The 25,640-nt window shown below is 44.9% G+C and overlaps 1 protein-coding gene across 3 annotated transcripts; it reads right to left on the bottom strand.

The window, feature by feature from the left end:
- Nucleotides 1-6,398: 6,398 nt before the first annotated feature.
- Nucleotides 6,399-24,831, bottom strand: LOC115338770 (ubiquitin-conjugating enzyme E2 variant 1). Of its 3 annotated transcripts, none has more exons than XM_030007589.2 (4): nt 24,751-24,831; nt 12,847-12,995; nt 9,285-9,410; nt 6,399-8,892 (listed from the first exon to the last, which is right to left on the bottom strand). In XM_030007589.2, the coding sequence occupies exons 1-4, from the start codon at nt 24,770-24,772 to the stop codon at nt 8,746-8,748; spliced, it is 444 nt and encodes a 147-aa protein (XP_029863449.1). In that variant the 5' UTR covers nt 24,773-24,831; the 3' UTR covers nt 6,399-8,745. The 3 variants fall into 3 exon arrangements, with proteins under 3 accessions (XP_029863449.1, XP_029863450.1, XP_029863448.1); XM_030007590.2 differs by having other exon boundaries at nt 24,757-24,822; XM_030007588.2 differs by lacking the exon at nt 24,751-24,831 and adding an exon at nt 16,596-16,638.
- Between the last annotated feature and the right edge of the window lie 809 nt (nt 24,832-25,640).

Here is a 25,640-nt window from a genome sequence, read left to right as displayed (position 1 = left end):
GCTAATAAGAAAGAGGGTGCTGAAAACCCATTCCTGCACTGCTGCTTCTCAGGATACAGGAGAGACACATGCTTTCACCAAGGCAACAACAGGAATCTTTGCTTTGTCAGGGTTGATTTCATTATTTTGCAGGTTTCACCCGCTTTATGACTCCACAGTCCCTCTGGTTTCATTTCCCTTCTAACTAGCATATGCAACCGTCATAGCTGCATTGCATCAAGCCAGTGGAGACGTGCAGCAACGCAATCCTGCAAACCACGCTGCGAGGGGGATGCGGCGAGGTGTGCGCCAGCGGCGGGGGGACCACAGCCGGCAGCGGTGAGCAGCACCCAGGCAGCACCCACTGCCGCAGCCGGGCAGAGCCCACACACCCACCGGTGCACCACAGCTCAGACCAGCGTCACGTCATGAATGCTGAACTCACTCACGCGTTTTTGCCCTTAGACAGGCCACCACTGGGTTCTGCTTACTTCGGCAACCTCCGGTTGAGGTGAACTCCTGCACGAGAAGAGATAAAGGATGTCCCCAGCTCAGATGCGCTGCCAGCAGACAGACCAAAGGACGCAGGCACACGGCCACACGCTTCTTGGCCAGGCGAGGCAACCTGCTGGGGCACAAATCCTTCCCCATCCACCCATTCCTCAGCTGCGTGCCAGCACGGTCTTCGTGCCTCCGACCCCACGATGCTGCCCGGCTCGGGGCTGTACGTGTGTCACGCTTTAACACTAGGCACAGAAGGAGCTGCCTCGTAGGCAGGTCGTGAATAACGTGGGAACGGAGAGAGGGAAAACCAGCACAAAAAGCCCAGGGTAGAAACAGCAATCTCTGGGCTTAGATTCTCACTTAGGAGCAGCATGATTCTGGCTCGTACAATAAAAGCCACACGTGGGGATTATCAGAGTCATTCCAGCCCAAACCCTGAAAAATTATAGGTTATAACAGCACATTTCTGCCTTACAAAATTTCATAGCTTGTAAACAGAGATAACTGATCTAAACAACAGCATGCAAACTGATGGGACGCCACCTTACTCCGAGAAGCTGGTTTAAAAGTCTTATTTCCCAAACTGTTTTATTATTACTACAGGTAATAATACACCCCAGGTAGGAATGCCACGAGGCTATCAGATGGATGGATTCAACCTGCAGATCACGCACAGGCTGTGCAAACCCGAAACCTGGCAGGGAGAGGCAGGACCGTGACTCCCCGGGCAGGAGCAGAGGGCACTGAACGGCGCAGCCGAGGGGAGCGCTGCCTTCCCAAGGGGAACGCGATTCGTTAATTAAGAGCCCTTTTCCCCCACTGCTCCACAGTGACAGGGAAGATTTTGACAAGCAAGAACCAAAGGCTGCCCTGGCCTTCTCAGGTTTGGATTTTCTGGCTGTCAGTAAATGAAATTATGGCCCCCCCAATTTCAGGTGCTCCTGTTCAGCACCCAACACAGCAAACATCTTCCACGGTGATATTTTGGGGGTTTTCAACCAGAGCTATAAATAAGCTATGTTTTGGGGTTCGTTATTTCTGCAAGCGTTTGCCGGGTTGACTATCCCCAGTGAAACTGCCAGGTGCTGGATGAAGACATCACCTTACGCCAACCCTTCCAGCCTAAACACCAGAATTATTTTTATTAAATCCACCCTAAATACCTGAATTATTTTTGTCAAAGCCTCCCTTTTTGCCCATGCCCTTAACACCTGTAGCTTTCAAACCTTTCATAAGAAAAAACACCTCCATAAGGTGAACTCCCCCACTGCACCTCACCCCGAGCAGCTCTGGCAGCCGTCCCAGGTAACAGGGAATTCGTAGCAGGGTCTAACTGGGGGAAGCGGAGCCATCCCTAGACGGGCGAGCGTGACGCCCTCCCCACGCACACCCTCGCCGTGCTGCCGCGGCAGCGGCTCACGCCGACGAGTAACCCAGGCAGACCCGTGACGTCTTCTCAGGTTGTGATACAGCAACTTTAAAGGAAGGAGACTGAGGTCAACTGCTGCGCTCGCCGCAGGCACCAGCCCCGAGGCGCAAACTCATCCCCTGGGACCCGGCCCCGGCACGCTCTCGTCTGCGGAACAGCATCTGCCTCCGCAAATAAGCATCCCGCACCTCCAGCAGGACCTAGCTTTGGCGTACAATGCTGTTCGGTTTAGGGCTGGAGCAGGCCAAGTCTCGGAGAACCGAAGCATTAAAACCCGTTGAAAATGATGGAGAGCACTAGAAGGGTCTTGTTTCACACTAGTTGGAGAGCAGAGAGGGTCGTTTCTCACCACTCAAGTTCGAACACCAAAGCTAATGGGTGGCATTAGGAATATTTCAGAAGAAGCACACATCAGAAACTCATTCTGTTTTTTTTAATATGTGTAATAATTAAAAACATGGCTCTACATGCTGGATTTAATGAAATCCTCCCCTTCTGGCAGGCCTGCACAAGCCAAAACCAAGCTTAAAACGAGTGGACAGTGACCCTTCAGAAGAAAGGACCTTGAAAGCGTTTTTGTTGTACTGGCAGGGCGAGGGGAGGGGAAGGGACACAGGACCCGGGACCGTGTTTTGCTGGGAAGCATGACGACATCCAGAGAAGGAAGGGAACACTCTCAGCCTTCTGGCCTAAATTATCTGCTAACACAAATAATCAAATTCCAGGGACCACACTGCTCTGGCGCCACTAAAACAAGGGGGAGGCCTGGCCCCAGCACTGCATGAGCAGGTGGCAGCCTGCGTCTGACCCGCTCAGGATATTCAAGTGCGATATACAAAATACTGATGCTCTCTAAGGAAGCCAGCATCGCTCACAGTATCGTGGGAAGTTTTTAATGGCTCACTCAAGGCAAGGCCTCTAAAATGTTTATATTAATACTTACATGTTGGATAGCCACTCATTTGGTCTCAGCTGGAAACCAGTCCAAACAGCTGAGAAACATCTGGCCGCTAACCTTGGACAACATCTAATCTGGTAGCCCAGGGATTTAAGAGGTCTCTTCGGAGGGACAGAAGTTTGGCAGATACCTTACTGAGTTTTCTGCTCTGCTACGGTTGTTTCTCAAGTCCTGCTCAGCGCTCTGGGACGACACATACAGCCGGTGTACATCCCAATCCCATTTACACAGCATCCCAGTCTCTATGACTGCAAAAAGCTGTAACTGGATATTACTCCTAATTTCCAGGAATACTCCTGAAGGTGTGTGACCGTGTGTGTGCTCCCCTGACCTTGAGAGGAGAGAAAGCAGCTGTGTGTTTTTGTGAGCTGGCAAACCTCTCTCCGTTACCCTGCCCTAGTCTGCGTGTGCGCAGGATCAGTGCCGCCAGCCCTCCAGCCTCCCCTCTGCTCTATCTTCCCTCTGCCTGCCCTTACTACCAACAAATAAGCACGTATCTGCCCCAGAATGCCTCCACCGCAAAGCAAACAAAAATCCTGTTTTCTGTAGATCTGGAGACCGCTATCAGGCCAATTATGAACATGTGGTTTTAAAGCAGCTCTATAAAAGGAGCAAGTAGAAGGGAAAATGGACTCATCATTTCTGATGAAAATGGCTCAAAAGTTTGCTTCCCTTTTCTTTCCAAAACTCCTGCTTGTTGGTTTGGGTTTTTTCCCAAAAGGAACTTCAGCTTTGGCTATCCTGAAACATTCTTTGGTGAATGGAGAGCTAATGAAATAAGACAATATAAAAGAATAGATGTTGAGCAATAGAGAGGGGGAAGGGACTTCTAGACAGACCATTTGACATTTGTTCTCCCCTCCTATTACCCATCAAGGTATCACAAGGCTTTCTAGACACGTCAGGGCAAAGCCACCAACAACCTGGCTCGAGAGGCAGAAAATTAGGACAGGACCCACATTTCTGAAAACCCTTTGTAGGCTTTATTAAAAAGGAGATAAGGATGAAAAAGGTGACAAGATGCTTGACAGATATAAAATTATGAGAATCTAGCTTATCTCCTTATCTTCCACGTTGTCTTCTGTTCTTTGCTTTTTTGTTACAACAAATGTGGGAGACATCAGGGGAAATGTAAAGGCATAAGCACCAAGAACGTAGCACCAAGAAGGGAGGACTAGGAAGAAGATGCTCAATAAAGACTAAAAAAGTCTCTTTCCTAGCAGAGGCTGAGCGTGCTTGCTCTGGTCCAACGAAGCACTTAAGCGTGTGCCTAACTTAAATTTGACTTCACTTGGGCTCTTCACAGGCTTAAAAGTTAAAGCACATTCTCCAGCAATCTGCTACAGCAAGACCAGAGAAAATGAGAGGCTATTAAGGGACCTGAATCGTAGTGAACAGCAAGGTTAGCATGCTTTTGGAAAGCACCCTAGCCAAAGATTAATGCAGTATGGCAATTTCCACTGACTTAGGAAAACTCTAAGCCATCAGAAAAAGCTTCTTAAATATAAAATAATACGTAAAAATATTTAGGTATTAAGAATATCACCATCAATTTCTCTTCACCTTCTTTCAGCTCAAGGTAGATAGAGCTTGAAGCAGATACATATTTACAGGTATGTGCAGAACTGGAACTCCCTTGTTTCAGTGTAAGCTGGTGCCAGCTTGAAAAAAATGTTGAATTCACTGTGCTGTGTCTTGATGTAGGAACCACTATCCTGTAGGCAAAGCACCGACCTCAAATGCCTAACGGTCAATTCCCACAAACAGCAAGGTAAGCCACAAATAGCTCCTACAATTCTGGCAAGACACTACAAAGGGTGGTATTTGGCAAAGGAGTAAGAGCATGTCCCACCGCATATCTCTCCTGGGTTTGTTTCCCTCGTTAAAACTGGCATAACTTAACACTGTTCCTCTACATCACATCTGCCTGGTAGTGCCACAGGGGACTGCGGTATCAGGGCTCTGAGGCAGCGCTAAGATAAAGCATTCAGAGCAGCCCATCCCTCGGTCAGGCTGTTTGCCCAGACCGATGGGCACAGCCGCACTCACCGGCTGCTTTTCCTGCTCTGCGTCCTTGTACAAGTCTAGGGTGAGCCACAGACAGCACCGACGTCTCAGAGAGCAGCTGATGACACTTTCTGGCTTAAAAATTATTACTCTAAAGATAGTGGAAGAAATTTAAATTTGAAATCCAAAGCACTGCAAGAAGTTGCAAGAGCACAGAAAAGGCATATTTAAGCATATACTCCCTACATAAACACACATAGCTTAATTACAACAAAGCAAGAAGCAAACAACAATTAGTCTTTATTAACAATTAAAATCTCACTGCAGTGCTGGTTTTCCCCCTAGCAAGTTAATGCCTGTACAGTGAGAAAGTAATGATAAATAGGCTTTTAAAATTGAAATTGATTCAGGATAAATATGAAAAGTGATTTCCACAAGAGGACTTAACATTTAAATTGAGCAGCATTTGCACCTTACTCAGACCCAAGCCTTGTAAAGCTTGCTAGCTCCCTCTACCGTCTTCATACTCTGAGCTGAGTCAAAAGCTCGTTCCACACCCACAGAAAGCACCGGCAGGTGAGGGGTTTTTATGGGAAGTGTCCAGCACATTTGGTACAAGGATGGCTCACGGACCCTCTGCAGGAAGCAGTGAGGGGCAGCCACATGGCGATCTCCAGCTCAAACCCATCTCCTCCCCGAGCACCGCTTCAGCCACCTCCAGCAGCACCTGCTCCGAGGAACAGCATTTATTTTACAGCCAATCCGCTTATTTATTATCCCCTCGTATCTTTCTCTTAAGAGACACTGGTTCAGGACATAAACTGAGGGTCAGCAGGGATCAACTAAACGCTTTGCCTTTACACTGCCAGAGTTAGGATAAATACAGGTAAGACGCAGTTCCGTTTCCCCACCTCATTTCTGAAACATAAACAAGCAACCAGGCTGCGGGACGACTCGTCTCTTCCACTACATAGTTTGTAGGTCGCATACATTGACAAAGCTACAACACGTAGATTCAATGGCAGCTGACTCTTAGCGCGTTATTTTTCCATACCACTCCTACTTGGTTGAGAGTGGAACAGCAGTGCATTGGAGCACTGACGTGTTCAAAGAGCGTAACTCCTAGGTGAGAAAATTTACAGCGAACGCCCCTTTTTTTAAAGCACCACCCAACTTCATACGGCTCTTGTGTTAATGTTAACACAAATGTTAACACATGGCTCTTGCCAGTACAGCTTGCGGCAGAGCATGGCCAGGTCAGGGTGGAATGCTCTAACCTGTACAACCTGCAAAGCAAACCAGACAGTTTCAAGGTTTTGTTACTTGAAGTACGAAGGTTGGGGGAGGCCCCAAACATGCACCAACCAGGATATCCTCCTGAACAGGGCAAGGGCACTCTTACAAGAGCTCTGAAAAACAGAGATAATCAAGCAGCACGCTATAATTATCAAGCATTGTTCTGATTCCCATTTAACATCTTTAGATACCAAGCTATTTTAAATAAACACACACACACGATGCTGACGAAGTATTAATCTCATTGTCTTCATACCCTCCGAGCTACCAAAGGATTGAGTAGTATTCCAGGCTAGAAGCCAGCAGCAAGTTTCACAAAGTTTCACAAAAGGTCATTCCCTTTTTCATTCCTAACCCAGGAACAACCTTGTTTCACCACAACGCTGAAGTGAATGCACGAGTACCTTCTGGCAATCCTCTGAAGTGGAGATGCTTTATGCTTGGAAAAGGCCAAAATTTCACAGCCCCATTTTTATCCAGATTTGGAGAGGTGGTCAGCTTTTTACACTTCACTATTTGAGGGAAAACAGGTAGAATTTCAGGTTGTGAAGCTCTCCTTGAACTTGACAGACAGCGTAACATGCAACTGTATGGGGATTTGATTTCCTCAGGACTACAGCACATAAAGGTCATTGCAATGACAGAGTACCTTCAGACAGCACATGTATCTAGAAATTCATTTCAGCAGTTCCTTAGCACCACTAATGTTACCAATTGCCAAGTCTATGGGAGTCTGAGGTTTAAACTAAAACTAAAGATTCTCCTTGGCACAGCAGCAGCAGCTGGATAAAGACAATTGCCTTTCGCCACCAGTTTACATACTGTTAGCTAAATGTGATCTGTAGGAAGATACTTCCAACAAATCAAGAATTCCATAAGGGATCAAAATTCTAAACATAAATACAATTAAAGCCTTCTAATATTAATGCACACTTTTTATTATATTAAAATCAGGCAATGGTCTGATACAATAAAAAGGCTGCTTATGGAATACTGTTATGTTAAACTTTAATTACAGAGGATGTTAAATCCTTACAACTAATATTTTCCTCAAAAGAGTTAATGGAAACATCAATTGTTCATTGACTTGATAGCTGCTGCTTTAAAATGTGTTTATTTTTAATTTTTCTTTTTTTCTTTTTTTTTCTTTTTTTTACACAAACACTGAATTTTTCATAAAACTTAGGACACACTAGGTTGGTTGTATGTAAGCTTGCATCCACATTTCAGCAGTTAGTGGTCCGAAACAGTAAACCAGAAAAGGCAGTGATTTGCCAGGATGCAAAGCCAATAAAGGTCCTCAATCTGCTGTATGCACTGCTTCCCCAAAATCTTCACTGAAGAGATTTCTCTTCTAAGACTTACAGAATCCTAATAAAATCTACTACACTGATTTGATTTGTCTGGAGTCATCGCATCTTTAGAATGGCCAAACTTAAGTGCAACATTTTGTTAATTAACATTCTTGGGTCAATCCAAAGCACCAAAATAGAACTATTTGAGCTGGAGCATGTGTTCAGAATCTCTATGTGCAGAGTTTCCCCATTAAAGTTTGGCAGCAGAAGATTTCGGCAATCCTGGTAAATTACTGCTCTTTTCACCATGTCAAAAGCCTATCTAATAACATCAGCCGTGGCCAGCTTGGCGGTGTGGCAGCAGTGCTGGAGGGACAGGGAAAATCCAAGTTTGCGAGCAGAATAGATACTCTTGTTTCCCAGGCTGGTGAAGACTAAATTTGTTGCAAAACCAAAATGATAAGCAAGAGGGAACAGGTCAAGTTATTGCCCCAACACTTACCCCTGCTGGCCAGGGGTCAGAAGAGTCACAAAGAGGGGCAAAAAGAAAGCAGCACCCCCACTAAAAGAGGGGAAGAGGGAAGAGATTAAAAGAACCCTGAATCCCTCACCCAAAGCCCATGTCACTGGTGAGGGGGACCAGGAAGAGAAATACAATCTATGCCTTGGCCAAAGGGAAGAAGGAAAGCTTGCCCTAGATTATCAGGGCATTTAAAAAAAACCAAAAACAACCAAAACCAACCACAGTCACATTCAGCCTTTACTAGAGATAGCACAAAGGGAGGGATGACTGAGGTTAGCACACATCCCCACTAGTAGTCCATAAAGCCCAGTGTAGTACTGGAAGCAAAAACCTTTGTGTCTACTCTAATAAATAGCCCTGAGCTTTGACTCTATTGCAAAAGACAGAAAAAGAAAAAAAAAAACCCAGGCCAGACACACAGCAAGGTGATTGTGGGATGTATGCTTTCACAGTTAAGTTAGATGTGCCACACTGGTCTTGACAGTAATAAATTTAAATAGACTTTTCCTGATACCAGAAGTTCAGCTATGTGGACAGTGGTTACACGACAGGATTATTTGTTATAGCACAACTTATATTTCAAATGAAAAAAATTAGTATCATTTACAGTATCTCAAGAAAAACTTCCTTTGAATGGGAACTTCCTTTCCAGTATTTTGAGGTCTACAAGATGCATCTAGAAAATTTACTACTGTGGAAAATGAAGACAGCTTAAATTGAATAAGGGGGGCATGTTTGTGGTTTTTTTTTTTAATTAATTGCTGTAACATTGTCCTTCAGGTGGCTGAGGAAGTTTCATATTTTCTTTAGACATCATTAGACGCCGAAGCTCTTGCAGAACAACTTTGATACTATAAGAATTCTGCCATTTTGCTAGGACTGATATGGCTCTGGGGTCCACCTAAAATAGACAAAAAGACCATTCCTGTCAGAATCGATACGTTTGATATAATTAACTCCCCCACCACACCCTCCAACTAAAGATCCCCTAAGAAATCTGAGCAAGAGAAACCAAAGAATGCAAAAGCAAGCAAGTGGTTTCCTAAAAGCGTAATAAAACCCCGCATGATGCAACTATTTGTGAGTTGCAAAAGGGCAGGAAAAGTCAATTCTACATTTTGATTTCAGAACACACTTGGCTCGTATACTTGCCTCCTACCCCCTTTCCTTCTACTCAAAGAAAATGGCATCAGCAAGCAATAAATAGTTAAGTGAGTTGCAAGTATAAACAAAGCATTAATTGGAAGCTGCACATGAAAACCATGTTAAAATTAGTAAAAACCAAAGACTTACCACTCCATTAGAACTATTTACTCCATTCATATTAATTTTTGTTACAAATCTTACAAATGGAGGTGCTTCTGGATACTTAGGCCCACATTCTATTTTAAGGCTGTATATTCTGTTTTCATAAATTGTCTGAGGGGAAAAGAAAGGGGGGAACAATTACGTCAGGCAGTTCAATAAGCATTTGGTTAAAACAGTGGTTAATTTAGGGACACGTAAACTACTAAACATAAGGGCACCCACTTATACACTATGCTGGCTACCTCCGTTTTGGGTTCATTTTATAATATTCAGAGTATCAAATGTTACCTCTTCAGGGTAATAAATTCTACTGGTCTTTTAAGCATCAAATCTTCATATAAGGAATGAAACTGGTATTGCTTCCCATTCACCAACTGAAATGATATTTTTAATCATCATACAGCTCAGATACCTACTTTTTAACCAATCTTTACAAAGCAGCTTTGTTTTATCAGTTTACTGATCACACACACTACCTTGAAACTGAAGCCACAGCTTTAGCTTAGGCAACTATCTAAAGTCAGCCTGTCCTAGAACTGCACTTGAAAAATATTCTTTGGTCATAAACCAATGTGCCAGTTCTCAGAAAGGGGAACACTCCAAGATTCAACACATTGCAAAGTACATCCTGATCCCAAACAGCATTATCACTTTGTCTCCACCGCAGTAACACTCTGTTATACTTAACAGCTAATAGAAATCATGGATCATGAGTTTTTAACTAACCAATCAATGGGTATAGAAGAGAGACAAACATTAACAAGGCTACGTTGATTCTTCAGTATTTAAAATTAATTAAAAGAAACAACAACAACAACAATGTTATTTTGCGGTCTGAGAATAACTACTTTTGATGTACTGATCTGGTGCAGCCTGGCACAGAACTCCAGCTAAGCTGGGCAATATAGGCAGATGGCAGAAATATACAACAGGAACAGGATCATCATGGAGAAGTTCAGGCAGTCAAGCTCTCCCGATTTAGAGCTTCTGACACAATTTCCTGCACCCTCAACATTGCAATGAACATTAAATTCAGAAGGCAGCAACCATGAGCAAAAATCCAGGCAAACATGCGAGCGCAGATGCCCAGAAGCAGCCAGCAGCTCTTGCTCACTTGTGGCAGCAGAGCACCACGGCTCCATCAGGATCTTAAGAATGGTTGCCCAACGTACAAAAACTTCTCACTATAAAACTCCATCCAATCCCTTTCAAGGGCCTGTTATGCCCCTGAACATCTTAATATTTTCCTTAATATTAATGAGCATTTTGATGCAAACCACTACCAAAAATATACGAACTGAGTTCCTGATTCAGCTGCTGTTCTCATCTGGGCAAATGAAGTGGCTTTAAACCAGCCTGCAGCCACCCGTGGTGGGACCAGCACCTGGCCAGTGCTGGCTGGCAGTGGTACCTCTCGGTTACTCCTCCAGCACCTCAGCCAGACAGCCTTTCAGATGCCCAGCCAGGGCGATGACAAACTGAATGCTGTCACAAAGTTTGGGGGAAAAAAAGTCATCTGTCAGCTCTGCTTGGCCTGCCCAGGTCTCCTGATTGAGCCCCTGAGTATGCCTTGTGCACAGAGGAATTAACAGCCCAGAGGTTTGTGCAGTTTTTTAGGGTCTTTGCAAATAGCCACACCACATTAAGACTAGTGAATGGAAAGCCTTGACCGTGCACATGTCTAGAGCTGATATAAAATATGTGCACATAAAGCTGAAGTTTTGACAGTGCCACTGTTTTTAAATAGCTTGTATAAACAAGATGAATCACTGGCTGCATAATCATCCGCACAAAGTCTGGAAAGGAGAAGCATGCTTCCATGTATGGTAGCAGGGACACTCAAAGCAGCAGCACATATCTAACTCTGCACCACAGTTATTTTTCCCTCTGGGATGCCCAGTGTAAGATTCTTCCACCTGCTACAAGTGTGACTGCCTTCTACCCAGAAGGAAATAGGATTGAAAATTTTTTTCCCAGAGCCAGTATTGCCACATCCTATTAAGAAAAAAAATGGTAATAATATAACTGAGTATGAACAGTGCTGAAAGCAGGACAACCACTTAGCAAACAAGAATGACTTAAAGTTCCCAGAATCTCTCTCAATACAGCCTGTTGCTTTCAAGCAATAAGCTAAAAAGAAGTCAAGACACTTTTGGAAAAAAATCTATATTCATAAGTGTGTCAGAAACACAAAAGAGGCACAGCTGAATCACCTTCTGTGATAGTCCTCTAGCCCTGGTTAGCAGTATGACATGAACTAAAAATTCCTATCACTGCTGACAAGTCAGCACGTGCCTGTTTGCACATTTCAGTTTCTATTTAATTTTCTAAATTAGATTTCAAGGTTGCTTAAATTTTCCATAAAGTGTATGCACACAGTGAGCTTTCTTCACAGTCTTAATGCAGGCTCATTAACACTCTCCTTATGTTCTAAAATCAAATGCCCTTCTAGAAAATGATTTGGGCATATCATAAACGAAATGATCAGGAATGGGGAGATGTTAACAATGGCAGACAAAAAGTAAACACCACTTCTGGATGAGATAGAAAATACTGCACGTGTAATGTCATTATAATATAAATTCTTGTACAACCTTACTGTATGTCAGAAAAGGCAACTGACAGAATGGAAACACATAGGGCAGTAGCATAATTAAAGGTCTGTAAAGGTTTCCACACAACAGATTGAGAACACTGGAATTACTGAGAAGTGGTACTGAGGCCAGATATAGAAGACAGCATCTACTATTGCAGGAAGGAGAATCAACTGCTCGCACTTCATGGTAAGGATATTAAGGAAACAGAACAGAGATACACAGTGAAACTGGAGACAACAGACAAGTTTTGGTTTCAGAATACATACAATACACAATACATACATACAATGCACAACTAAGACCTTAAGTTCACTACCAGAGTGGAGACGCACAGTTTAGTAGGGCCTGGGGCGGAGAAGAGAGAGAGAACGCAACAATACTACTAAAGAGACCAGTAGCATTATAAGAAGCTACTTCGGGAGAGAACATTCAGAGAAGAAACTGAATTCATTAAAATTTGAGTTTCCTGAGTTAGCTGAAACTCTACAAGAGCAAGTCAGTACTGCTGCAATAAAAACCAACCCATAAACTCAACAAGAAACAGCAGAAAGACTAGCAGTACTGAACAAAACATCCACATTTTACCTACATTAGCTCCATATGTAATCTCACTAGCCGAAGGATTTTAAACCTTGCTGTATTCAAGAGTACAGGATACTAGAATCCTGGAATCTCAAAAGTTATCTCTTAATGAATCTGTAAATATAAAGCAGACATGTAACAAAACTAACCAGAGAAAGGCACTAAAAATATTCCAAATTATAAGCAAAAAGACATATAGATACATGAAACCCATTATTATATGGAACTTGAACCTTCAACATAAATCACTTGCTAAAGTGTTTTTTCACCCATTTGTGTTTTGTTTGTTTTCTACTTCAGTGGTTAGATTAAGAGAGGAAAAGGGGGAAGCAAAAAAACCAACAGTACTATTTTAAGTGGATACTTACTCTTGGAGGCCCAATAATCATTCCTGTCCATCTTGTAAGTGTCATATCTTCATCATCTTCAAGGCCCCAGCTAACTGTTCCATCACCTACTCCTTTCTGACCTTCTTCAAGTTCTTCCAACAGACGAAAATTACGAGGAACTTTTACTCCTGAAAACAATCACAAAAATATTTTGAGTTGAGAAATCTAGTAAAGAAATAAAGCTAGTGTAATTTCACTGATACTTTCAGTCATTCTACGGAAAATACTTTAGGTAAAAAACATAAAAATATCACTATTTTTTGAATGACAATGTTTCAACACTATGAAAAAGATATCCCCATATTTAGCCTAGATTTTACAAGCAAAATCAAGGTATCCACAACTAAACATGCTATAAGGCTAACAGGCCAGATATTAGGGCAGGCAGTAAAATGGAAGGAAATCTCTGTCCATTCAGAGATACACACAGTATTATGGAGCTCTAATTAGCGCTTGTCTATATGATTTATAGTATAAAAATTTAGAAGATTCTACAAAATGACACCATGAGAGGCTTGACATCACTCAACTCACTCAGAGCTTTTAAAAATACTATTCAAAGCAAATGAAACTCTTTCATAACATTAGTAGGTTAATCTGAAGTTAATTTAAGTGGGCTTTGTCAGCAGCAATAGCATCCTTTGTACTTATGACCTCCACCACCAAGGAAGTTCAGCACTTCTTAATTGCTGGCACATTTATCCTCAAAACACACAACAAAACAGGGAAATTTTCTTATCCCCATGTGCTGGTTTTGGCTGGGATAGAGTTAATTTTCTTCACAGTAGCTAGTATGGGGCTATGTTTTGGATTTGTGCTGAAAACAGTGTTGTAACACAGGGATGTTTTCGTTACTGCTGAGCAGTGCTTGCACAGAGACAAGGGCTGTTCTGCTTCTCTCACCCCCCCACCAGCGAGGAGGCTGGGGGGGCACAAGAAGTTGGGAGGGGACCCAGCCGGGACAGCTGACCCCAACTGACCCAAGGGATATTCCAGACCATAGGACGTCATGCTCAGCATATAAAGCTGGGGGAAGAAGGAAGGGGGGTACATTAAGAGTGATGGTGTTTTGTCTTCCCAAGTCACCACTGTGCGTGATGGAGCCCTGCTTTCCAGGAGATGGCTGAACACCTGCCTGCCGATGGGAAGTGGTGAATGAATTCCTTGTTTGCTTTGCTTGCGTGCGCAGCTTTTGCTTTCCCTATTAAACTGTCTTTATCTCAATCCACAAGTCTTCTCACTTTTACTCTTGTGATTCTCTCCCCTATCCCACCGGGGCAGGGGAGTGAGCGAGCAGCTGTGTGGGGGTTGGCTGCCAGCTGGGGTTAAACCACAACACCCCATTACATTAATGGAAAACAATGGCATAGAGAGCTTAGGTGACATATCCAAGGCCACACACTAAGTCCGTGGTGAAGGAGGATCTTGAACCCAGGCCACAGGGGACTTAATTACTCATATTCTACAAGGTATCTGTACCTCAGTCATCACAAAACATAAATGCACTCTAGGCCACCACTTCTCCTTTGTATTGGGTTTGCGTAGCAAGGTTTTGGTAGCAGGGAGGCTACAGGGGCAGCTTCTGTGAGCAGCTGCTAGAAGCTTCCCCCATGTCTGATAGAGCCAATGCCAGCTGGCTCCAAGATGGACCTGCCACTGGCCAAGGCCGAGCCCACCAGCGACAGCGGTAGCGCCTCTGGGAGAACAGATTTAAGAAGGGAAAACCAAAGCTGCTGCAGCACAGAAACCGCAGCCACAGAGAGGAGTGAGAACATGTGAGAGAAACAACCCTGCAGACACCAAGGTCAGTGAAGAAGGAAGGGGAGGAGATGCTCCAGGCGCCGGAGCAGAGATTCCCCTGCGGCCCGTGGGGAAGACCATGGTGAGGCAGGCTGTCCCCCTGCAGCCCACAGAGGTCCACAGTGGAGCAGATCTCCACCTGCAGCCCGGGGAGGACCCCACGCCGGAGCAGGGGGATGCCCGAAGGAGGCTGTGACCCCGTGGGAAGCCTGCGCTGGAACAGGCTCCTGGCAGGACCTGTGGCCCCATGGAGAGAGCAGCCCACGCTGGAGCACGTTTTCTGGCAGGACTTGTGACCCCGTGGGGGACCCACGCTGGAGCAGTCTGTGCCTGAAGGACTGCAGCCCGGGGAAGGGACCCACGCTGGAGCAGTTCATGAAGAACTGCAGCCTGTGGGAAGGACCCACGCCAGAGAGGTTTGTGGAAGACCGTCTCCCGTGGGAGGGACCCCACGCTGGAGCAGGGGAAGAGTGTGAGGAGTCCTGCTCCTGAGGAGGAAGGAGCAGCAGCAACTGACGGCAACCCCCATTCCCCGTCCTCCTGTACTGCTGCGGGGGAGGAGGTAGAGAGTTAAGGAGGAGTGGAGTTAAGCCCAGGAAGAAGGGAGGGGTGGGGGGAAGGTGTTTTAAGATTTGTTTGGTTTTATTTCTTATTACCCTACTCTGACTTGATTGGTAATAAATTAAATTACTTTTCCCCAAGTCTAGTCTGTTTTGCCCATGACTATAATTTCCGAGTGATGTCCCTGTCCTTATCTCGACCCATGAGCCTTTCGTTGTATTTTCTCTCTCCTGTCCAGCTGAGGAGGGGAGTGACAGAGGGGCTTTGGTGGGCACCTGGTGTTCAGCCAGGGTCAACCCACCACATCCTTCCAGGTACCTGTGTGAAGCATATCTCTCTCCAACAACGACGAAATTATTGCCAGCATATATTTAATAAAGTTATTTTCACCTGACATACAAAAAGGTTGGATCTGGGGTTCGGAGTTTCCCCCCCAAATAGTATGAAGTTAACTATTAACAAGCAAGTAAAAACAGAAAATCATAATTAATCCCTTTCTTCACTGTCACTTATTTAGTACAGCAGAAAGAGAATGGGAAATCAGCCTTTCAGTGTATAAAGTGAACCCAGCAAACTTCTCAGTCAGAAGCCATGGCACTGAACTCTAAGAACATCAGAAAGGGACCAAGGGCTTTGAAAATCATCTCTGTAGCTGCTTGGCAGTATGGAAAGTCCAGGAGATTTAAGGTATTGTGAAATGTAACAGTGCTTAAAATCGAGTAACTCTGGTAGCTTTAAAATCCCTTTTAAACATATTAATGACCTAAAGAAGCTAAATGTCAGTGATGATTTTGCTGCAGAATCAGAGCTGCCCAAATTTCATTCACTACAAAGCAAGCATAAAAGAAACCAAAAAAGCAAATTACTAAAGGAATTAGTTTGTTGGCCAGTTTCATACACATCTAACATAATCATGTTCAAGAATATTCTGGGGAAACATGATTCAGTAACACAGCTGTAGCAACAGTACGAGGAGAAACCTGGAATCAAAAAAGCAGCGTCAGAAGACACCAGACCTGCACTGGCTATACCAAACCACACGTATGGGGGCTGTTGAGCACGACTCAAATACAACTCCATGCCAAATCTACATCTTCAACTCCCAGTGAGACCGTGCTGTTACCATGGCTGCTGAGTAATACAAATCTTTGGCTGCGAAAGAAAATGAGTCAGTTGGGGCCGGTGAAGCCATCACCCTAAGATTAACTGAGCCCCAAACCCTTGGTGGTAACAGGACCTCTTGGGGACCACTGTCACCTCCCCTGCATGAAAACCTCCAGTGTTTTCCCTCCCAGCAAGCCTTAAAAGTACGAAGTATGTATCTTGCGTACCTCGGACATATGAAGGTTCAAGTATGCAGTTCATACCTGAATCATGACAGATTAGCCATCCCATTTTTAATTATATTCCCAATGCTCTCCAGCTGTAGTTAGGAGAGGCAGAGAAGAGAGCAGTCTAGCTCCAACGCAGGGGATAAGAGAGCTGGGGGACAAGAGAAACAGATGGAGTACGAGTTGAAGGACAAGGTGGCACCTTTACTTACACACACACTACCTATTTCAGTATTTTTGCTGCAGTGGATGCATGGGAGAGCTGGAGATGGGGAATGACTCACAGCTGTGCGATGCCTAAAGCTGCTGTCTGGGCGTCAGCCCTGCCTGCGGGCACCCCGGAAAAGAAACAGCCAGGGAAGAATGACAAACAAAAGGTCCTTCTGGAGGGTGAACTCCACCCTTCGGTCTGACACAGCAGCTCTTTAACAACACGGGTGATGCCGCAAAGGAAACTGTCTGTGGCTATTATTAGAAACCCAACCTGAGCCTCTCCCCGCTCACAGAAGCGATAAGCTGAAGCCAGCAGAAGACCTGCCTCGAATGTGTCGTGTTGCCAAAAAATACTCTCTCTTCTGGACCACAACAACACAACGCTTAACAAGCATCATCTCATTCTCCATACTTCAGTACTTGATAATACCACTTCATATTTACAAGTGGTGCAAAGACAGTTTACTGATATTTAATTAGACAAAAACAAATAACCGAGGAGGAATCAGCTTTATGGCAAGCAGACACAGGCCAGACTCCAAAGAAGGAAACAAAAAATATTGCCTGTCTACCCTTCCTCTGAGCATCACGCACCCTGTTCACCAAGTGAGGCAGGAATCCTGTGCAAAGAAAATTAAGCGATCATGTAATTAAAAATTACATCATCACATATATATTCGAGGAGGCCACAACCAAGGCTGAAAGGCAGCCTTAATTCTGACATTTGCTAACCAGAGCTAGGTTTGGCGTTACAACCTTACGGGAAGAGAAGGCAACTTTATTCCCAAGCTCTCCCCAGATACAGCTGCTCTGATTCACCATGAATCAGAGCCATAAAGGAGTCACACCGGATTTTAGAGTTCTCTGATAAGTCTGAGGTCTACAGAGAGCTAGCTAGTCATATCATGCACTGGCTCCTATCACACAGAAAACATTAACATAATTTATTATTAATTCCACAGCAACTGCTCACTTGTGAGCACTACCGGAGCATCAGTGGCAAAGGGAGGTGCGAAAAGCGAAGTACATATAGTTGAGTTTTATGCGCTTCACAGTAAATAAAATAATTATGAGAGATGATTGATCACTTTACAATGAACCGCACTGTCCAACAGCATCATTGCCTTCTAAAAATGTTTTATCCCTATGCTAAAGCTCAGAGGAAGACCTGCACCTCAGCCACTACAGAAGGCAAGTTCAGAGTCACATCAAAGTCGGTAATTCAGCTCCCTCCCTGACACATTCTCAGGAGATTCAACAGGAAGAAAAACACACATATAGATATAAAAGTCTATGGCCATATGATCATAAATGCTTTAAATAATTTCTAAATAACCTGCCCTTAAGTAAGGCAGAATAAAAGACCAGATTCACCCTTCTGGTCAGCCTGGAAAGATGCACAAAGCCATTAGGCCAACCCCATCTCCTCTTCATTTGCAATGGCCTGGAGCACTCACGGTCAGCCACCACATCCTGCTGGGACCCGAACCTCAGAAACCACACAAGCTTTATCACTTGTGGTTGTACACAAACATACCATCATCAAGTTTGCTGTCCACCAAGATTCCTAGAGAGCGATCCGATCCGTTCTAGGCATACACGGTTATTTGCCAAATAACTTCCACGGCTAAACCATGGCAGATTCAGAGTTAGGAGATGTCCTGCGCCAGCTGACACAACCATGAGTCAACTGCGTGTCGTCCTCCCACCCCCCAATAAATACCTTGCATAATCTTTTCAGTGTAGCAATGGAGACTTTCAAGGCAGTAACCAAACAAACCTGTTTTAGTTCTAAGAGTCCTTCATTTAACGCAAGAAAACCTAAAGAAAGCAAGAGGCAATTAAAAAGTAATCAGGTTGCTGGAAGTACTTTCAGTTATGCATTTTAATTTAGCCTTTGCTATGGTTCAAGAAGACTCTCAAATAGCAGCTCCATTTGATACGAAAATACAATCATATCTATAGAATTGCTTCACTTGCAGCTTGCCTGACTGCACAGAAATACTCCCAGAAATGGAACTGAAAAAACATTTCAGAGCAAAAGGAGGTATTTACTATTAATCACAACAGCAAACTTATGAAAGCTAAATTAATAACTGTACTGACAAGGTAAGATCTGGTCAGAATCTCACTAAGTTAAGTTCTGCACTAGGGAAGAACAGAATTATTCCCGGAAGACAGTTAAATGCCAACCTGGACTTTTAAAGACCTTAAAGCACTCAGATTTACTTTATATCGCAGCATTACTAAAGATACACAGATACACAACTAAATGTGTCTTAGGGTAGTTTTAAGAGTGATCTTACCAGTCGGAGATTTTTCTCACCTTAAATTTACATTCACGTGAAGTACACAGTATGTTTTTAACAAGTTAAAAACAACACTCTCTGACAGACTATGCTTTTTAATCTTTTAATTTTCCCCAGTTATATAGTGGAAGCAGTTCCAAATTCAGAAACTTTATCAAGCTGAAAACAGCACAGTGAAACCAGTGAAACAAAGTGGACAATATGCCTTTGAGAGTAGATCCTCTTCTTCAATCTTTTTCAACAGTGTCAGTAGAACAAAACGTACACCTCTCACAAAAACTTCAAGAATACATTCCTCTCTCCCTTCTAAAGCGAAATCAAATTACAAGCATTTCTCTTCAGGATTAAAGCATAAATATACTGCACAGAACACCTCAGCAAAGAACACAGAAAATGCACTTCACTCGTTAGGGGCTCTAAAAAGAGGAACTTGTCTTTTTGCTGAAGCTTTCTTGACATCTTCACCAATAACAGCCAACTTATCAAATTGGCCTTTCAGGCCAATTTTAACTCTGCTTTCTGGACTAGTTCCTGATTTACAGTAGCTCAAGTGAACTGAAATAAAATAGCTTTAAACACCTCTGTTGCTTAGTAAGTTAAAGCCCCTTCTGTTGCTTGTTTTTGTGTATTTGATATTCAGCCTTAATTACATCTTTTCCAATATATTTCTCATCTCTTTGCAGAGACTTCAACTACTGAAAATTTGATAGCTTACTCTTGCAGCACTGCAACTGTAAAAAATAAGTAAATCATTCCTTGTCACAATGGTATATAAAGTTTCTGAAGTGATGGAATATTTAAAACTGAAAAAAGGCTTTCAGCAACTGTCACAAAAACTTTCAGGAGACAGGACCTTTAGATTTCTTGCATCATCTTTATAGTCATGATTTCCACTCTGATAATGCAGACTGGTACTGAGAGGTTTTGCAGATCCAACATAACACCCTGAGCACTTGAAACAATCTGAAGTGTTTCTCTGTGTAAGCTAGGTTCTGTCTTTCAATACTTTAAGCACATTACTTGGAAAGAGATCACTTTAAAACATTTGTCTGAGGTAGACTGGCAGTATCATTGAGGTCTGAAGCCAAATAAAGCTTTCCAGCAGCAGAAGAGTTAGAATCAGATGCCTTCTGTGGCTTGTATCACAGCTGAAAAGCAAAACATTACCAGCTCAGCTAGAAGTTACTCTAGAAAATAAGTCACCCTGAACTAGCATCCTGGACAAAAATCTTTACACTAAATCTCACCAGTAGAAAACCCACCATTTCCTCTTTGCATTGTGAAAAAAAACGGTTGTTACTGACTGAGAGCTGAGCGCTCTCCTCCAGCTGCCTCGTCTACCCACAAAATATCGCTAGGTTTTCTTAAATTCACACCACCCAACAAAAAGTGAATGCACAAGCAGGTTCACTGATTTTAAGATAAGCTTTGAAGAGCAAGACACCACATCGACAGACTAAAGCAAAGTTACCTGTTCAGTACGGGACTCCAGTTTTAACACCAGAGCTGACAAGCGCAGGTGGGGAGCGGCAGAGGCAGGATGCATGCCGATCCGGGCTTTGCTTCTGGGCCAGGCCCAGGTCAGACTTGGGAGGGAAGTGCACAAACTAATCAGTAGGTAGAAACAGAGTAATTTCATCTTGACTTGCAATAGTTAAAAAAACACCCTTACAATGTGAAAATCCCAACCTTCATACACCTTACAAAATTTGTCAGTATTATCTTCTATGATCCTTACCTACTTACATATTTAATACACTAATGAATAATTTTAAATTCTCAGCCAGAACAGCATTTTTCAAATATATTATGCAATTTATATCATTATACATGAAGAGATTCAACTGCGTATCTTCTTGCAAGAGTTTTGAACTATTTACCTTTTTATTTAATCTACTGCATCCTGCCATTATAATACACAAAGAAGCTCTGCAATCAACTCCTTTAGCACCCGCTATTTCATGTGCTTTTATAGTCCATCTTATTTAAGAAGGCATAATTTATCTTCCCATTTTCTCTTCAATTATTTTTTTCCCTTGAGTATTTTACTTACAGACTTAGAAAGTACTTGGTGGCTGGCAATATTTATTTTGAGATAACAATGACTATTGTATGCAGTGCACTCCAAAGGAGATATCACGGTCCATTTGCAGAGGCAGGGCACACCTTCTATATCCTTCAATACACAGTTTCTTCTTCACTGTAATGTCTCATTTGCTTTTCACAAGTGTCACACTGAGTTTACAGTGACATTATGGGTTCCCCAACAATTACAAATATATACTTTTACTGTACTAAAACCTATCTGTGCTCTTCTCTGTTAGGAGCATTAAGCCACATATCAGCACTACCGTGACCGTACACCTAATGAATTGTCCTTCTGGAGTTCTTCACATTCCTCTGACTTTGAGTAACTTAAATCTGGGCAAATCATTTTACTACTCAGTTCTTCCAGGCTGTTGGTAAACACAGTGTCTATCACAGCCCTGCAACAGACCCCTAAACGGACCCATGAGAGAAAAGTGGGTTAAATGAAGTCATTAAAGTTTTCCCAGGATGAAAGTTAAAGAAACAGGATTCCACAGGCCAACATGGTCAGGTTTTGACCCATTACAATACCAAGTCTACAGTGACATGGAGCAAGCTCCTGTAGCCTAACTGCAACATACTCCACGAAGCCCAACTTCCCTGTGGGGGGACAGAGTACATGAGCCTCTGAGCCCTTGATTTCTTGGCTAGATCACCTCTGGTACCTGAGCCAGCTGAGCGTTCCTGCATGACATTTCAGTCTGAAGGATGGACAGACATAAGCTTACAGTTTGGGTGTTTGTAGTCTTCTATGAAGAGCCTTATTAGAATGATTAAAGTCAACCCTTGTCTTTTTATTCAGATATTAATTGTGTGTGTGGGAAACCCACATCATCAGCAACACAGAATTCTCCTCTATGTAAGTGATACTGGTGGACCTTGCATCATAACATTTCTTCCAGGTGAGGGTTGTTTTTCGCCCTGTTAATTATTTCTACCTGTTTATTAGATACAAATATAAGGCTTACCAGTCTAATTCCCAGGACCAGCAGCCCTATGACTTTTTTAAGTTACAGGGACATTTGGTACCATTTCTTCCTCTGGGTCAGTAGCTGCTTTTAAAGAAAGACTGAGTATTTTTCATCCTCAACCTCTGTTTAAGCTCCTTTGCTAAACTACTATAAACTCAGGATATCAAACATATTTGAGTGTTTTATAAACAAATATGAATACATTAAGATTCCATGAAACAAGTATTAGCAAAATCTGTTTTACCTACGAGTAAAGATACTACTAAGCTTCTTGCCCAAAGCCCCACAGCAAATCAATCAGCAGTGGAGGACAAGAAGGTGTCACTTCCAGGCTCTATTTGTGTGTGCTAGGCAATGCCTTCAGTGCAGTGTCAAGAAGGAACCATACAAACTGCATTGCAGTGCCACCACCACTATCAGTAACTGGACACTATGTTGTTCTCTTTATCAGGAGACTCTCCATCCTTTACTAACACCACAAGAGAATGCAGACCGCTGCTGGTAGGACAGCCTATGATTTAGACCCAGACAAAGCTCTAAGGCTCCCATCAATGTAAGCTGCTGGCCTGTATCTGAAGGTTCTCCCATAGTGAATTTAGGGTTTACTGCAAAAGTTCAGTGTTACTGCAACACCTGTTTTTAAGTCACACACTGATTTATTTTTTTTTCATTCCCCCTCCCAGAAACAGTTAAACACACAGGATATCATGAGTAGCTGAAGTGCAGCGCTTTTGAAATGCCCACATTGTTGACACAAGAAACTGATGCCCCTACTCATATTTACCTGGCTGTGTATTGCTTCGTGCCTCCAGCACTGAAGAAACAAGACAGCTTTCAGAAATCCCTGACATAATAGGAAGCAATCCAAAAGGCACAATGTGGCTAGCAGATGATGGTTAAGGACAGCTTATCAGAAAGACTGTTTGTTGCAAAAGGAAAGCTGTGCAGTAGGACTAGCTTTGGACTTCATCACTGCAGTCCAAGTCCCTTTCCACACATACCCCTCTGTGACCACCCAGACAATTAATTCATGAAGCTGCACTAGCTTAAAAAGAAAAATATTTGCCTTGTTCTTCCAGCCAAATACAAAATGAAAAGTCAGCAGCTTGAAAGGATTATTGAGAAAGTATGGTAGCCAGAATAGTGTCACATAAGAGGGGGAAGAAGGCTCCACTACGTTTTTTGTGTATTTTAATCAATTGTTCCAACACCTTGGAATCACATACATTCAAACACAGATCTCTAAAACACAATTCTCAGAACAACATCCACTGCATCTTAAAAGAGTTATTATAAACTTGATGACTACAAATTATCTGCATTGTGACAGTTATTCTTAAAAGCTGAAAGTGGTCATTGACAGAGACCTATCTGTAAAAAAATTCCAAAATATTTTTGTTATATCTTCAAGAGCAATCTTCTGGTGATCTCATATTTAAACTTCAAAGGAAGCAATTTGAAAATAAACATTACAGGGGTGCAGTTGAAACCCTATATGGACTTCAGAAAACAGGAAAATGAAACTGGCTACACAGAAGTGAAACTAATTTATTCGATCTGTTGAAGTTCATTAGAGGATGTCAGCAGAAAAAAAAACATTCAAAAAATAGCCGCAGTATTTTTGTTTAATGTGCCATGATAAATGCAAAGATGGGGTTTGTTTAACTACTCAACGCAGGCGAGGAGCAATTTTAAAGGGGAAAAAAAATATACCGACTTCTTGAAGCATACGTGTCCTGACAAGGAAGTTACATCCTTCTGATGTAAGAGGAAGGTATTATTAGCGAAAAAGACTTCTAAAGCAGCTAGTTTCACCCAGGTAACTCTAGTCATGGCTCAGTGACTACTAAGACTAGAGAACCCAGGGCGAGCTCTGACCACACAGAGCTGGCCAGAAGAGGAGTACGCTCCGAAAAACGCCTGCACGGCGGCTCTGCGAGGACAAGCACAAGCCGCCGCGCTGGCTGCGCTCAGGCGGCTGCCCGCGGCCGGGGCCTCCTCGCCCCAGGTCCCTACCTCAGGGCCGGGGCGAGGGCCGCGGGCCTGGCCGGACCCGGGCAGGGGGTCCCGGCTCCGGCAGCCCGGCCCAGCGCGCCGCCCCAGCCAGCGCCGCTTCCCGGCGTCGGCTCGCAGAGAGACCGGGGCAGGCTTCCCGCAGGGCCCGGGCTGGCTCCGCTCACCCCTCCCGGCCCCGGACCGGACTCGCCCCGCCGGGGCCGCTCCCACCGCGAGGCCTCGGCAGCCCCCGGGGAGGCGCCGGTCGGGCCCGCCCGGCAGCGGCGGCGGCGAAGGAGCGGGGACCGGCCCCACCACCGCCCCCGGCCAGGCACCGGGCCCCCCTCCGAGCCGCAACCCCTCGTGCCGCCCGGCCTTCCCCCTCCCCCGCGGTCCCGCCGCCGCCTCCCCCTCGCCCCTCCAGCCGGGCGGCCTCCGGCCTAGCGCCCGCAGCCCGCACGCCCCTCCAGCCCCGTACACTCCAGCCGGGCCCCCCGGCGCCGTCATCGCCGCCCGCGCTCGCCCGAGTGGGGCCCGCGGCTGCCCCTCTTCGGATGAGCGGCCCCGCCCGGCCCCCCCCCGGCCCGCGGCCCCACAGCCCCGGCGCCCGCTCACCCGCACCCGTGGTGGCCGCCATCTTGTGCCGCTGCCGCTGGAGCCCCGCCCCCTCCCACACGTCAACGCAACGCGGGAAGTGCGGCTTCGAGGGCGCGGCGCGGGCGGGCGCGCTAAGGGGAGGCCGCGGCGGGGCGGGGCGGGGCGCGCGGAGAGCTCTGTGGTGCAGGCAGGGCGCTTCCAGAGCTCCGTCGCGCGGGCGGGCTCCCCGGGAGGGGCAGAGCCCCGGGGGTCGGACGGGGGCCGCCGGCGCAGGGACGAGACCCCCCCCCCGGCCGGGGCAGCCGCGGGGCTCCCTCCGCCCCGCTCCGGCAGGCAACCCCGGGGAAAGCAACCCCAGCGAGCCCCCCGGGGAGCTCTGAAACACCAGCGTGCTCTGGAGCGTTTAGCAGCCCGTAACACTCAAATGCAATTAATAGGAATAATTGGCGAACTATGTTCATTACGGCCAGAACACGAGCAGCATTAGCTCTCCTACTGCTTTACAAATATTCACAGTCACTTTGTAATAATCTGACGCCGTTCATGCACTTGCATCCCCAAGTTCTTCCTATGGCGGTTGAGCGAGGGCAAGCTGAGCGGGGTAATTTAATTTGCTGCTTCTCGCTTGTGGCCCTCCAACATTTACAGCCGACCAGTAATCTCCACTCCAGCGGCACGCAGCCCAACACTGGGCTGTGGGAACACGCGAACGGGGGTAAGGGCCTCCATCCCAGCGGGGTTACGGTCTGGGATCGGAGCGCAGCAGCAGGCAGACAGGTACAGGGGCGGAGGGCAGGGGCTAGGCCAGCCTCTCCGCAGAACAGAGGGCGTGAAGCACATCCACGTGGTGCTTTTTGTGGTTCAGGAGGTTGCTGTTATCCGATGCGTGGCAATGAAAAATATTTTCA

Source organism: Aquila chrysaetos, chromosome 3, assembly GCF_900496995.4.
Source record: "Aquila chrysaetos chrysaetos chromosome 3, bAquChr1.4, whole genome shotgun sequence".
NCBI lineage: Eukaryota > Metazoa > Chordata > Aves > Accipitriformes > Accipitridae > Aquila > Aquila chrysaetos.
This window is presented reverse-complemented; position numbering and strand designations above follow the sequence as displayed.

Excerpts from the sequence above, each read along its gene's own strand:
- LOC115338770 (XM_030007588.2), bottom strand. The coding sequence starts at position 16,623 with ATGGGATGGCTAATCTGTCATGATTCAG. Across the intron at positions 12,996-16,595 it reads GCTAATCTGTCATGATTCAG|GAGTAAAAGTTCCTCGTAAT; the intron begins GTATGAACTGCA and ends GATTGTTTTCAG. Across the intron at positions 9,411-12,846 it reads TGATTATTGGGCCTCCAAGA|ACAATTTATGAAAACAGAAT; the intron begins GTAAGTATCCAC and ends TTTTCCCCTCAG.